Source organism: Jaculus jaculus, chromosome 12 (assembly GCF_020740685.1).
Source record: "Jaculus jaculus isolate mJacJac1 chromosome 12, mJacJac1.mat.Y.cur, whole genome shotgun sequence".
Taxonomy (NCBI): Eukaryota; Metazoa; Chordata; class Mammalia; order Rodentia; family Dipodidae; genus Jaculus; species Jaculus jaculus.
This window is the reverse complement of record NC_059113.1, coordinates 61,887,136-61,899,460: the sequence shown is the minus strand read 5'-3', so window position 1 is coordinate 61,899,460 and position 12,325 is coordinate 61,887,136. Positions and strand designations below refer to the sequence as shown.

The 12,325-nt window shown below is 47.8% G+C and overlaps 1 protein-coding gene across 1 annotated transcript; it reads right to left on the bottom strand.

The window, feature by feature from the left end:
- Window positions 1-1,647: 1,647 nt before the first annotated feature.
- Stx4 (syntaxin 4) lies at window positions 1,648-10,505 on the bottom strand. The gene is made up of 11 exons (XM_004671050.2): window positions 10,293-10,505; window positions 10,025-10,126; window positions 9,819-9,918; window positions 9,627-9,701; window positions 8,827-8,897; window positions 3,660-3,768; window positions 3,510-3,586; window positions 3,140-3,277; window positions 2,145-2,255; window positions 1,975-2,073; window positions 1,648-1,891 (listed from the first exon to the last, which is right to left on the bottom strand). The coding sequence occupies exons 1-10, from the start codon at window positions 10,320-10,322 to the stop codon at window positions 1,990-1,992; spliced, it is 897 nt and encodes a 298-aa protein (XP_004671107.1). The 5' UTR covers window positions 10,323-10,505; the 3' UTR covers window positions 1,648-1,891; window positions 1,975-1,989.
- Window positions 10,506-12,325: the final 1,820 nt, after the last annotated feature.

Here is a 12,325-nt window from a genome sequence, read left to right as displayed (position 1 = left end):
GCTAGAGGTCCTGGCATGCCCATTCTCTATCTGCCTCTCTCAAATAAGTAAATAAACACACCCACACCCACACATTGGGACAGATGCCTGCAATGTGACCTCCAGACCCTGAGGTAATGAGTCAAGTATTACCCACTCCCAGACAGACATGAGCCACAAGCAGCTTACCTTTTGAAGCAGATGTCCTAAACAGGAACCGTATTTCTCCAGGAATTAGGCATGGGGGCTAAAAACCCTAGAAATTTAGAATGAGAGCCTGCAGCTCACATGCCTTCCATAGAGTCTAGCCTCCTTTGTCTCTTTTACCTGTTTGTACTGGACAATCCCCATAAATCAGGCACGCTATGCTGGGGTTACGAGTTTCTAAAGCAGTGCCCATCTCTGGTCACAGGGCCTTGGGTCCCTCTGCCTGGTGATGTCTTATTATGTTGCCTTTTGTACTGCATTTAATATTCCAAATAAATGTCCTGAGACTAGACCCTGTCTGCTATATTCAAAATAATAACCTTAATTACTCAAAGACGTTTTCATGATACCTCTTCCTGTTGACCTCAGGAATGCCACTGATCTCTCTTATTTACATATACCTCATCTATGTTCCAGCCCTGGCCTGTTGTATTGGTATATTTTTCTGGGGAGATACCAAGAAAAACTTGCTCCCCTAGGTAAAACAACCATGACAAACTAAAGTCCAATTCCACCTGGCAAACCAATGAGTTTATTTGGCTTTACAAAGTGCAAATGAGGGGTTCCTTACAGGTGACCCCAAAGTAGCCATAGCATAAAAAAGTTTCAGCTTAAGGACTGGAGAGATGGCTCAATAAAGGTAATTACCTGCAAAGCCTGATGGTCCAGATTACCAATTACCCAGTACTCACATAAAACCAATGCACAAAGTGGCACCTGCATCTGGAGTTCATCTGCAGTAGCAGGAGGCCCTGGTGCACCCATTCTCTCTTTCTCATAAGTAAATAAATAAATAAATTTGCCTTTTGAGATAAGAGTCTCACTCCAGCCCAGGCTGACCTTGTACTTCCTCTGTAGCCCCAGACAGGCCTTAAAGTCATAGCAGTCCTTCCACCTCAGCCTCCCAAGTACTGGGATTAGAGGTGTGCGCCACCACACCCGGCTATAAATAAATATTCTAAAAAGTCTCATCCTAGTATAGAGATCCCAATCACCTGATAGTCTACCCTATATATGTACCATCTCCTTGGGGCCAGAAGATCTGGTACATCATGGCATACAAGTGACAGAGGGCACCCAAGATCAGCAAGGGTCTGATGCATCTTCCCTCACCCTTCTGTAAGGGAATATCAATAGATCCAAATCTCTAGAGTTTCACATGAAGAGTCCCAGCAGCTTCTGACAAAGATGACAGTTCTTCTCAAAGGACAACATTATAGCACACCTGCTTCAGGGATATGTGGACCCAGTGGTAGGATAGCACTGAACTGGGAGCCAGCAGTAGGTGTTATCTCTTTCAGCCTACCCCACCCACTGGGCAGAGCCAGCCTACTGCAGTCACATACCTAGGGAAACCTGATTTGAGTCTGACTGGGCTGGGCCTGGACCAGGGATGGCCAGGAGGTAGACAGAATAGATACCTGAAGGCCAGCCCTTCCAGGAACACATAGGCACAGGGACTCCAAACTTTTTTTTCTTTAATTTTTTTACAAAACCATGTGTCCCAACCAAACAGGACACAGCAGGCTCTCTTCTAGGCACTGTGGCTTGAAGGAGACCCCCATGGAGGAGCAGCCGACAATCCCAGAAGAACCATCTGCCCCTCTGCACAGGGGCAGTGTAAGGACAGCATCACACTGGAGGCTTGGCCTTGCCCCTGCACCTGCCAAGAGGAAAGGCTAGGCTCTGGGTCCTGGTGCGCCCACTGTAAAGAAACAAGAGAAAAACAGGTCTGAGGGGAGGAGGGAAGGCTGATGCTAGGGATGGGGCAGGCTTACCATATCTCACCAGGAATGCGTGGCATTATCCAGCTGCTGTGGTGACACCAATGATGACAGCCAAAATGAGGACAGTGATGGATACACAGATAGCAATCATGACTTTTTTCTGTGGGAGAGGAGGAGTCATGGGAAGTCATTCAAGAGCACTCAAGGCTGGGGCCAGGGTCGAAGGCTCACCTTCCTCGCCTTCTTCTGGTTCTCAAGGGCTGTCTTGACATGCTCCTGTCCACGTTCCACATAGTCTGCTGAGCTCAGGATGTTCTTTTCAATCCGGTTGATCATCTCTCCCTGCTCAGAAAATGGGGTACTTCAGGCAGGCAAGGAAGACCAGGCAGGGAGAGCTATCAGCTACTTTGCCCATCCCAGCCCAAGATGACTGATGGGCATTCCTGGCAGAAAAAAAAAAACAAAAACTACATAAACAAAGATCTAGCAGGACCAGTTCTGACAAATGTTCAGATTCCTAGAATGGCTTCCAGGCCCCTTTCTATCATGTAATCTCTCCCTTGTTACACATAACCTCTGTTTTCAGTGGAGGCCTACAGCAAAAGGTGTTATCTGGTTAGTACCTTTTTTCATAAATGGTGAACTTTTGTTCCCTCACAAATCTTTCTGAATCCACCCATTCTTCTAGGCCTGTCTCCCTCTCTGTCCCTGCCTCCTCCTGGCACTACCAGCCTAAGGTCCTGGCACTTTTACTGAAAGAGCGCTCTTTCCCATGGCTCCCTGTTGCAGAAGGAAATGGCTAAATTCAGGTCCTCAAGAACAGGGGGAGACGCTTATCTCACCACCACAACCAGGCCCAAAGGAGCACTACCATAACCTTGAGAGATTTTAGGAGGTGGGCCCTCTAGAGAAAACTTCCATTAGAACTCTAACAACTTAAATGGGGATTCTGCCAGAAGAGAAGGAGCCATGATCAGGGCCACACCAGGATTAGGCTCAAGTTGAAGGGATGCTATGAATAAAGGAGTGGTCGTCTGAATAGGTGTGGAAGTAGACACAATCCTAGGAACTTGGCCAAGGACCGAAAGGCAACCTGGGGGCACAGCTGAGCTTGAAACAACAGAAAAGCCCAGGAGAGTGTGCAAGGGTGGAGTTCACCCCCCAATCATAGCTAGGGATTTGGACTGTGCACAGCCTCCTCCCTGGGGGCTGCCTGGGGCACCCACCTGCATCTCTACTTCAGTAGCAAGGAAAGTAAAGATCTCATGAAGTTCACGGATACTGCGCTCAAGCTGCTGGATCTCACTGTGCCGAGCTGAGATCTCATTTAGGGCCTGTCGTGTCACTTGAGTGTCCTTCAGTATCTGAGGGGTGGATAAGAATGGGCAAAGAGGTCACAAGGAGATTAGCAGCAGGTCTGAAGCTCCTGTTGAGATTCTGGAGCAGCCTTCTGGCCTATCAGTAAGGCCAGACCCTGACAAATGAGTTCCGGCATGCCAATTCATTCCCTCCTGGGCCTTAGTCTGCCCTCAATGCAAAGGCACCAGGATTCAAAGATGGGACACCTAGGGAAAAACGCTAGTGGTGGGCACTCACATTAGACACGAACACTTCGCTCTGCCCACTGTCCAGCATCTGCTCCAGCTCCTCATCAGATACCATTCCAGCATTGGCTGAGCAAGAAAAGGCCAGTTCAGGGCTAAGTCAGTGTTCCTTAGGCCCATGGAACAGGGAACCCCAACTCACTGATCTTCAGCTGCCTCCGGATGCGTTCCACATTCTTCTCCCGGTACTCGGACTGCATTGAATTACACTTGTTGATGAGCTCCACAAATTGCTGGGACAGGACCCCATGCTAGGGATAGAGAATCACCTGAGTACCTCAGGAGGCTATCTGCCTATCTGGCCCTTGATATCCTCAGAGTCCAATAAGCAACAGCAGGAGGTGTCATGGATGTCTACTGCCATAACCACCTTTGATAATGTCCTTGATAGGCTCCCTCACTCCACAGAGTGAAAGCAAATGGCTTTACTTACCAGGGCCCACATGACTCTAATGTGCTCTGTTCCTGCCCCTATCACCCTTCTAACCTTACCTCTTAACACTGTTCTCTTTCTTCCTCCTGGTCTCCTCAATGTTCCCTGGACAAAGCACACTTGTAGCCGTTTGCACTCCTTGCTCCTTCTGCTTGGAACACTCATTACCCACAAACACCCTGAAGCCTTTGTTCAAATGTCACCTTGCTTGTTGTCTGAGATATGCTCTTTCTATGTAGCCCTGGCCTGGCTGGCTTGACATGGGAATCCCCCTTCCTCTGCTTCCAAGTGGTGAAATTAATAAGCATGTGCCACCATGTCATCTTCTGAATGAGCCTTTCTTCACCTTCCTTATTTTTTAGTTGTTTGTTGGTTTTGAGACAGGGTCTCATGTAACCCAGGCTGGCCTTGAGCTCATTATGTAGCAAAGGAGCTTAGGAAAACCTTGAACTCCTGATCTTCTGCCTCCACATCCCAAGTGTTGGGATTACAGGTAAGTACCACCAAGCCTAGGGCTATGCAGTGCTGTGGCTTTGTGCATGCTAGGCAAGCACTCTACCAACTCAGTTATGTCCTCAGCCCTTGCTTATTTAAAAAAAAATTTTTTTGTTGTTTGTTTTTTGTTTCTCTGAGGTAGGGTCTCGCTCTAGCTCAGGCTGACCTGGAATTCACTATGTAGTTTCAGGGTGGCCTCCAACTCATGATGATCTTCCTCCTATCTTTGCCTCGCGAGTGCTGGGATTTAAGGCGAACACCACCACACCTGGCTTTTTAAAGCTTTTTAATTAACAACTTCCATAAACATAAATATACCATGATCATAATCCTTACCCTCTCTTTTTGTTTTGTTTTTTCCAGGTAGGGTCTTGCTCTAGCCCAGGCTGACTTGAAATTCACTAAGCAGTCTCAGAGTGGCTTCAAACTCACAACAATCCTCCTACCTCTGCCTCCTAAGCACTGGGATTAAGGCATGTGCCACCACACCTGACTCCTTACTTTAAATATTTTATTTTTATTTATTTGACAGAGAAATGAGGGAGGGAGAGAGAGAGAGAACAGGTATGCCAGGGCCTCTAGCCACTGCAAACGAACTCCAGACTCGTGCACCCCCTTGTGTATCTGGCTAACGTGGGTAGTGGGGAATCGAACCTAGGTCCTTTGGCTCTGTAGGCAAACACCATAACAGTTAAACCATCCCTCCAGTCCCCTGGCTCCTTATTTAAAAAAAAATTGCCAGATATGGTGGTGCATGCCTTTAATCACCCTGAGTTTGAGGCCACCCTGAGACTACATAGTGAGTTCCAGGTCAGCCTGGGCTAGAGGGAGATCCTATCTCGAAAAACCAAAATAAAAAAATTTTTTGTAGTGTTAGTTATTGAAGACAGGGCCTTATACACACTAAACCACAAAGCTTTATTCTTTCAATCACTCTCATTTAAGTGACAGTCCTTTCCCAACACTTTCCATCCCTTTTCCCTGCTAGTATTTACTTAAAATTTATTATGTCCAGGGCTGGAGAGATGGTCTGGTGGAGAAGGCATTTGTTTGCCTGCAAAGCCAAAGAACCCAGGTTGTATTCCCCAATATCCATGTAAAGCCAGATGCACAAGGTGGTATGTGATAGTTTAAATGGATGTCCCCTAGTATATTCAGCATCTTATTAAGGTTGAAATTTAGATCTGCAGCCACCTGACTGGAGGAGGTATCATTGGGCACATCTTAGGGTCCAGCCCTAAGGTGTGGGGGTGCATCTGGAATTCCAGCCTGAAGATATGCAGAGTGCTTGAGCTCTGCCTGGAGTTACTGAAGTGTGCTTGCTTGTGCTGATGATGGTGTTGGTTTCTCTCTCTGCTTGAGCTTGTGAAAGGGGGACAGCTTCTTCTGCCATTATGGAACTTCCCCTGAACCGGTAAGCTTCAATAAATATCCCTTCCTCCATAATTATGCCTGATTTGAAAGTTCATTTCAGCGACCTGAGGCTGTCAGCCGCATGGCACATATGTCTGGAGTTCATTTGCAGTGGCAGCAGGCCTTAGGGAACCCATTCTTTCTCTATGTGCCTCCCTCTCTCTCTCTCAGATAAATAAGTAAAATATTTAAAACACGTATTATGTCCTAAAATTATTTACTTACTTGGTGATTTTCTTGCCCCACCTGGTAGGAATTTTTGGTTTAAAAGAGAATGGCACATAGGCATTCAATGTGTTGAATACCTTACAGCTTGTATACCTGGATGTCATCATGCTGTCCAGGTCCATGAGGCCCCTCTGAGCACTTCATCTCTCATACTAGGAACTACCACATGTGCCCTCTCTGAGGTGTTTTGCCCTCTTGTTCCTCTCCTGATGCCTTAAATAAGCTTCACCTTTAAAGAATTTCTTCTTCAGGGCTGGAGAGATGGCTTAGCGGTTAAGGTGCTTGCCTACAAAGCTTAAGGATCCAGGTTCATCTCCCCAGAACCCACATAAGCAAGAAGCACATGGTGGTGCATGCTTCTAGAGTTCATTTGTAGTGGCTAGAAGCCTTGACATGTCTATTCTTTCTCATTAAAACAACAACAACAACAACAACAAAACTTAAATTAATTCCTAGGACTGGAGGGATGGCTTAGCACTTAAGGTGTTTGACTACAAAGCAAAAGGATCCAGATTCAATTCTTCAGGACCCACATAAGCCAGATGCACAAAGTGGCACACGTGTCTGGAGTTTGTTTGTGGTGGCTGGAGGCCCTGTGTGCCCATTCCCTTTTTCTCTCTGCCTCTTTCTGTCAAATAAATAAATAAAACTAAAATATATATTTTTTTAAATTAATTCCTAGCCAGGCATGGTGACACATGCCTTTATTCTCAGCACTTGGGAGGCAAAGGTAGTTGGATCGCAGTGAGCTTGAGGCCACCCTAAGATTACATAGAGAATTCCAGGTCTCAGCACTTGGGAGGCAAAGGTAGTTGGATCGCAGTGAGCTTGAGGCCACCCTAAGATTACATAGAGAATTCCAGGTCAGCCTGAGCTAGAGTGAAACCCTATCCAAAAAATAAGTAAATAAATAAATAATAAATAAAAAATCCTTCAACTTGCTCTCTTTGGCTCTCTTGTGTCATGATGGGCACACCCTCTTCTCTCTCCCCTCTCTCCTCTTACCTCTCCACCCTTCACCTTTTCTCATCTCATCCTCTTGTACTCTTTCAAGATGCTCAAACCTCTCTACCTTACTTGGGATCTTTGATGAGCTCCATTCCAACCCTGACCTCCAAAAACCCCAACTATTTCTCACTGAGTACCCAGACAGAACCACTCAGATCACTTCAAATTGCCTTACTAAGATGTTGTCCCAGGCGAGTTCCTCTTCCTGATTTATTTTTTAATTTTTAAAAAATATTTTATTTTTATTTATTTATTTGAAAGACAGAAATAGGCAGAGAGAGAGGGTGGGGGGAGTGGGTGTGCCAGGGCTTAGAGCCACTGCAACGGAACTCCAGATGTGTGCACCCCCTTGTGCATCTGGCTTATGTGGGTCCTGGGGAGTTGAACCTGGGTCCTTTGGCTTTGCAGGCAAATACTTTAACTGCTAAGCTATCTCTCCAGCCCCTCTTCCTGATTTCTTTAATTCTATTCAAGGGACCAAGAATATCTCTTACCAGTCAGTTTTTTTTTTAAATTATTTATTTATTTATTTGAGAGCGATAGACACAGAGAGAAAGACAGATAGAGGGAGAGAGAGAGAGAATGGGCGCACCAGGGCTTCCAGCCTCTGCAAACGAACTCCAGACGCGTGCACTCCCTTGTGCATCTGTCTAACGTGGGACCTGGGGAACCGAGCCTTGAACCGGGGTCCTTAGGCTTCACAGGCAACAGCTTAACTGCTAAGCCATCTCTCCAGCCCACCAGTCAGTTTTTACTTCTCTCTCTACTTCACTGGGCAGAGCCATTAGGCACCAAGTCCTACACACAAAAAAATGTCTGTGTTCGGGTCGGGTGTGGTAGGGCATACCTTTAATCCCAGCACGCAGGAGGCTGAGGCAGGAGGATTGCCATGAGTTTAAGGTCACCCTGAGACTACATTTCAGGTCAGCCTGGGTTAGAGGACAGCCTACCTCAAAAAAACCAAAATAAATAAATAAATAAGTCATTGTCTCCTATTCAATCCAAATTCCCCATCTCAGTTCTTAGAAGGTTTCTCATGGCCAAGCTTAAATCACATCTGGGACATAATTATCTTTGAATGAAGGAAGTGCGGTGTTATAATGAATTGAGCATTAGGAGATCAGAGTTCTTCATCTTCAGGGAGTTTTTCCTCTGTCCAAGAATTAATTTTCCCATTTAGAAAATCATCAGGGGCTGGAGAGATGACTTAGTGGTTAAGCACTTGCCTGCGAAGCCAAAGGACCCTGGTTCAAGGCTCTATTCCCCAGGACCCACATAAGCCAGATGTACAAGGTGGCACATGCATCTGGAGCTCGCTTGCACTGGCGCGCCCATTCTCTCTATCTGCCTCTCTCTCTCTCTGTCACTCACAAATAAACAAAAATTTTTAAAAAGAAGGTGCTTGCCTGTGAAGCCTAAGGACTCAGGTTCAGTTCCCCAGTACCCACATAAGCCAGATGCACAAGGTGGCACATGCATCTGGAGTTCATTTGTAGTGGCTAGAGGCCCTGGTGTGCCCATTGTCTTTCCTGCCCCCTCCTGCTTATAAATAAAATAAAATAAAATAAAATAAAATAAAATAAAATAAAATAAAATAAAATAAAATAAAATAAAATAGAAAATCATTAGGATCCTGGATTTGAGGATCTCTAAAAGACCTTGCTTCATATGTCACCATTTAATAATTTATGAACACCATGCTGAAATGTAGTTAGAGGATAATGAAGCTCACCTGGGTTTTTTTCATTCTTGTGTTAACTGAGTTATAATTCTCATCAGCTTCCTCCTTCTGTGGTTCTATGGCTGTAGAGGAAATACAAGGATGGGGCTAAGGGAAGGTTTGACCCAAGACTTCTAAAATAATATTGACCTAGAACAAGAGCCATGTGTGTGTAACAGGGAGGTTCTTGTCTACAGATTTTTATTACAAATGACTAGGAGCCAAGGATACAGCTCAGTGTACAATGGATGAGGAGGAGAGAAGGGATGAGGTTCCCACAAGTGTGAATAGGCCTCCTAACAAAACCTCCATCTGTCTACCCAAAGAATAAAGAATACATACTGGGCTGCAAGAACTATAGCAAAAATGATTTCACTGTAAATAATAAAATAAGGGGCTGTAGAGATGGCTCGGTGGTTAAGGCACTTGCCTGCAAGCCTAATGACACAGCTTCGCTTCCCCAGTACCCATGTAAAGCCAGATGCACAAAATGGTACATGCACCTGGAGTTCGTTTACAGTGGCTAGAAGCCCTGTCTGCCCATTTATTCATTCATTCTCTTCTATGTCTCTCCACTTGCAAATAAGTAAAAATTAAAAATAAGATAAAGTAAAATGAACCTGGGAGGCAGGCATGTGCTATGGTTTTCCCTGCTGTGGGTGTCAGGGAACGTCAGGGACAGAGATTATAGACCCAAGCCTGTTGTGCGATCTGGATATATCACTGGCCTCTCTGGGCCACATACTTTCTAGATATACCGCAAACAGGTCAGGAGCAGAGGGGATGAGCCGTCTGAGCTCCTAGAAGCTCACCTTTCAGCTGTGTCCGGATCTCTCTGCCCAGCTGTTTGATCTCATCACGCAGGTTCTGCAGGTCTTGCTTCATGCCTAAACAAGGGAAAGCTGGAAGCGCCTACCTTAAAAAACACCTTGGCCACCTCCTATATGAAACTACAACCCCCAAAATCCACTGGGCTGAGCATGTTGAGCCTGGGTTTTGCTTACTCTCTTCGGGAAGGGGCGTGGCCAGAATGGTGACCTGCTGTTTCTCCAACTCCCGGACTTTATTCTCCAACTTGACCATGGTCTGCCGAATTGTCTGGACCTAGGGATGACCCAGGCAGCTGAGGAGATATATAGTACTCCAGTCTGCCCTATTCCTCGGCCTTATTGTCCCCTCAAGAATTTAGGCCAGGACGCCAGCCCCTTACCTTCTGGAAGAACTCGTCGTCCGGGCTCCCCAGCCGGGCGGTACCCGGTTGCACCACCAGCGCGACTCGCACCTCGTCCTCATCGTCCGAGCTGTGATCCCCCTGCCAGGGCCGGAGTCATTGGCACTTCTTCGCGTCGGTTCTCGCCCCGCAGGACCCATAGGCTTCCGGGACTTTCCTTTCTGGCTGTCAGCCACCCCTCCCAGACCCGAAGACCAGGACTCCTTCATTCCCGTCCGTCCGCCCGCCCCCAGCCCCGAATTCTCACCTGCCTCAGCTCGCGGGTCCTGTCGCGCATGCCGGCCGGGGAGTTTGGGCCCCGAGGGCCTCAAGACCTAAGTCTGAAAGCCCCGTGTCCCACGCGCATTGACACTGCCCTCCCTCACCCCGCGGACCCCAGCACCGCCCCCGAGCTGGCAGAGGCGCCGCCCTTTGCACCATCCACAGGCGCGGGGAAGGCGTGGGCCGCAGGACCCCCAAAGTTCCCCAGGCTGGAATTCCCTTTTCTGACCCCCCCTCCCCGCTCCCGCAGCCTCGGCCCCGCCCCTCTGGGGTGAATCCACGCATGCGCGCGAGGCCTCGGCTCCTCCTCGCCCCAGGGAAAGGCGGAGGTCGGAAGCTGGGGCTCCCCGAACGGAAGTGAAGCTGCCTGACTGCGAGCGCCCGCCCCCTTTACCCGAACGTCTAGTCTTCGAACGGAAATCTAGTTGCCAAAATGGATGGGAAAGCGTCATTCATACGTAACCTGAGAGACTCGCACCTCACATCACCCCATGGCGCCCCTGTCACGTGACTGGGCCGGCCGCAGCCTCACTGGCCGTGCGAGACTGTCACGTGTCCCGGCTGGGTGCACGCTGACTCTGGGACTCCAGCCTCCACGTCCCCGACACCCTGCGTCCTAGCTACACCCCTGCGGGTCCGGAGAGGGCGGAGAGGAGCACTGCCTGTCCCAGGGCCCTGTTGAGGCAGTGGCTGGGGGGGAACCCTTGGAGAATTCGGTTTTTTCTTTCGGGGTCCAGGAGCGTGGGCAGACTGAGGACTTAAGAATTTCAGGCTGATAGGATCATGGGGCCTTGAAAGTCAGTAAATAATGAGATCGGAGACTTCAGCGGCACATAATTGCAGGGTTTCGTAGAGAAGAGAATCTGGGGGTGGAAAGTGACCTCAGCCGAGGTAGAGAGCTCTTCTCCGCATCCTCCTGGCACAGCCTCTGACAGGTGGGCGGCCGATGCCCTGCAGAGACCATTCCAGGGCAGCTCAGGCTGAGGAAACTGTATTATGTTCAGCGAGCTGCCCTCTGCCACCTACACCCACACGAGGTTCTTAAACTGAATCCTAAGTTGCAAGTTCAGTACCTACCTAACACATAATGGGCCCTCACAAGAAGGCATGATCAGAATTTTAGCCTTTCATGTGCCTGAAAATAAAGGCCCATGGCTCCCAGACGTTTAAGACTTCAACCTCTTTGACTGTACCGTTTCATTCTCTAACCCCAGCACTCTAGCTTGTATTCATTTGATACTTATTTATGGGCCAGACACAGGAACCAAAGGGCAAAACCCCTGCACTTGTGGGACTCACTGTATAGGAGGAGTCTCAAGGTCTCTCAGCAAGTGTCAGCATAGTCAAAAACGAATAGTAGGTCTCTTGGGAGAAGTTTTAAGCAAAGGAAGCAATGGGCCCCGTGTCTAATGCACCCTAATCAGGAAGCTGAGATTCCTGAGCCTGAATTGCTATGGACTTTTAGAGAGTCACTTCTTACTTCTAAATCTTGATGTCCCATCTCTGTACAATGGGTGACAGAAGGAGGGTGAGCTTATCTTTATGAATATAATCTGCTCTGAAGTTCTGTGGTTATAAGATGGGAAACTGTCAGATGCTAACTGATCTGTGTTTGGGGCTTTGATCATTTTCCCTTTAGAATGCATCTTGGCTCTGGCTGAGAATGAGGAAGTGAGGATGGCACCAGGCTGATGAACCCACCAGAAGGAAGGCTTCTCAGGAGGCCCACCTCTGCCTGGTGAGGTTTCCTAGATTTCATGAGGAGGAATTTCTCTGCTTTGGGGTCTTCCATATCAGCTTCTACCTCTCTTTAACTGCCACTTATTTCCTACTCCCCCACATGTCCCTTTTCCCTCTTTCTCTCTGGGTGCTACAATGGAACTGCACTTGGGCACCTGACTCCTAGTCCTGCATGTGATCTTGAAAACTTCATTGCTCCTCTCTGAAACTTAATTCCCCTTTGACAACAGGTCTGGTAGTTTCTGCCTTGCCAAAGTAAAATTTACACAATATCAAAAA

Bases quoted from the DNA above. Each gene is read 5' to 3' on its own strand.
- Stx4 (XM_004671050.2), bottom strand. From the start codon at position 10,322: ATGCGCGACAGGACCCGCGAGCTGAGGCAG. The intron at 9,702-9,818 runs GTAAGCAAAACC...TCCCTTGTTTAG, and splicing joins CACGCCCCTTCCCGAAGAGA to GCATGAAGCAAGACCTGCAG. The intron at 8,898-9,626 runs GTGAGCTTCTAG...TTTCCTCTACAG, and splicing joins GATCCGGACACAGCTGAAAG to CCATAGAACCACAGAAGGAG.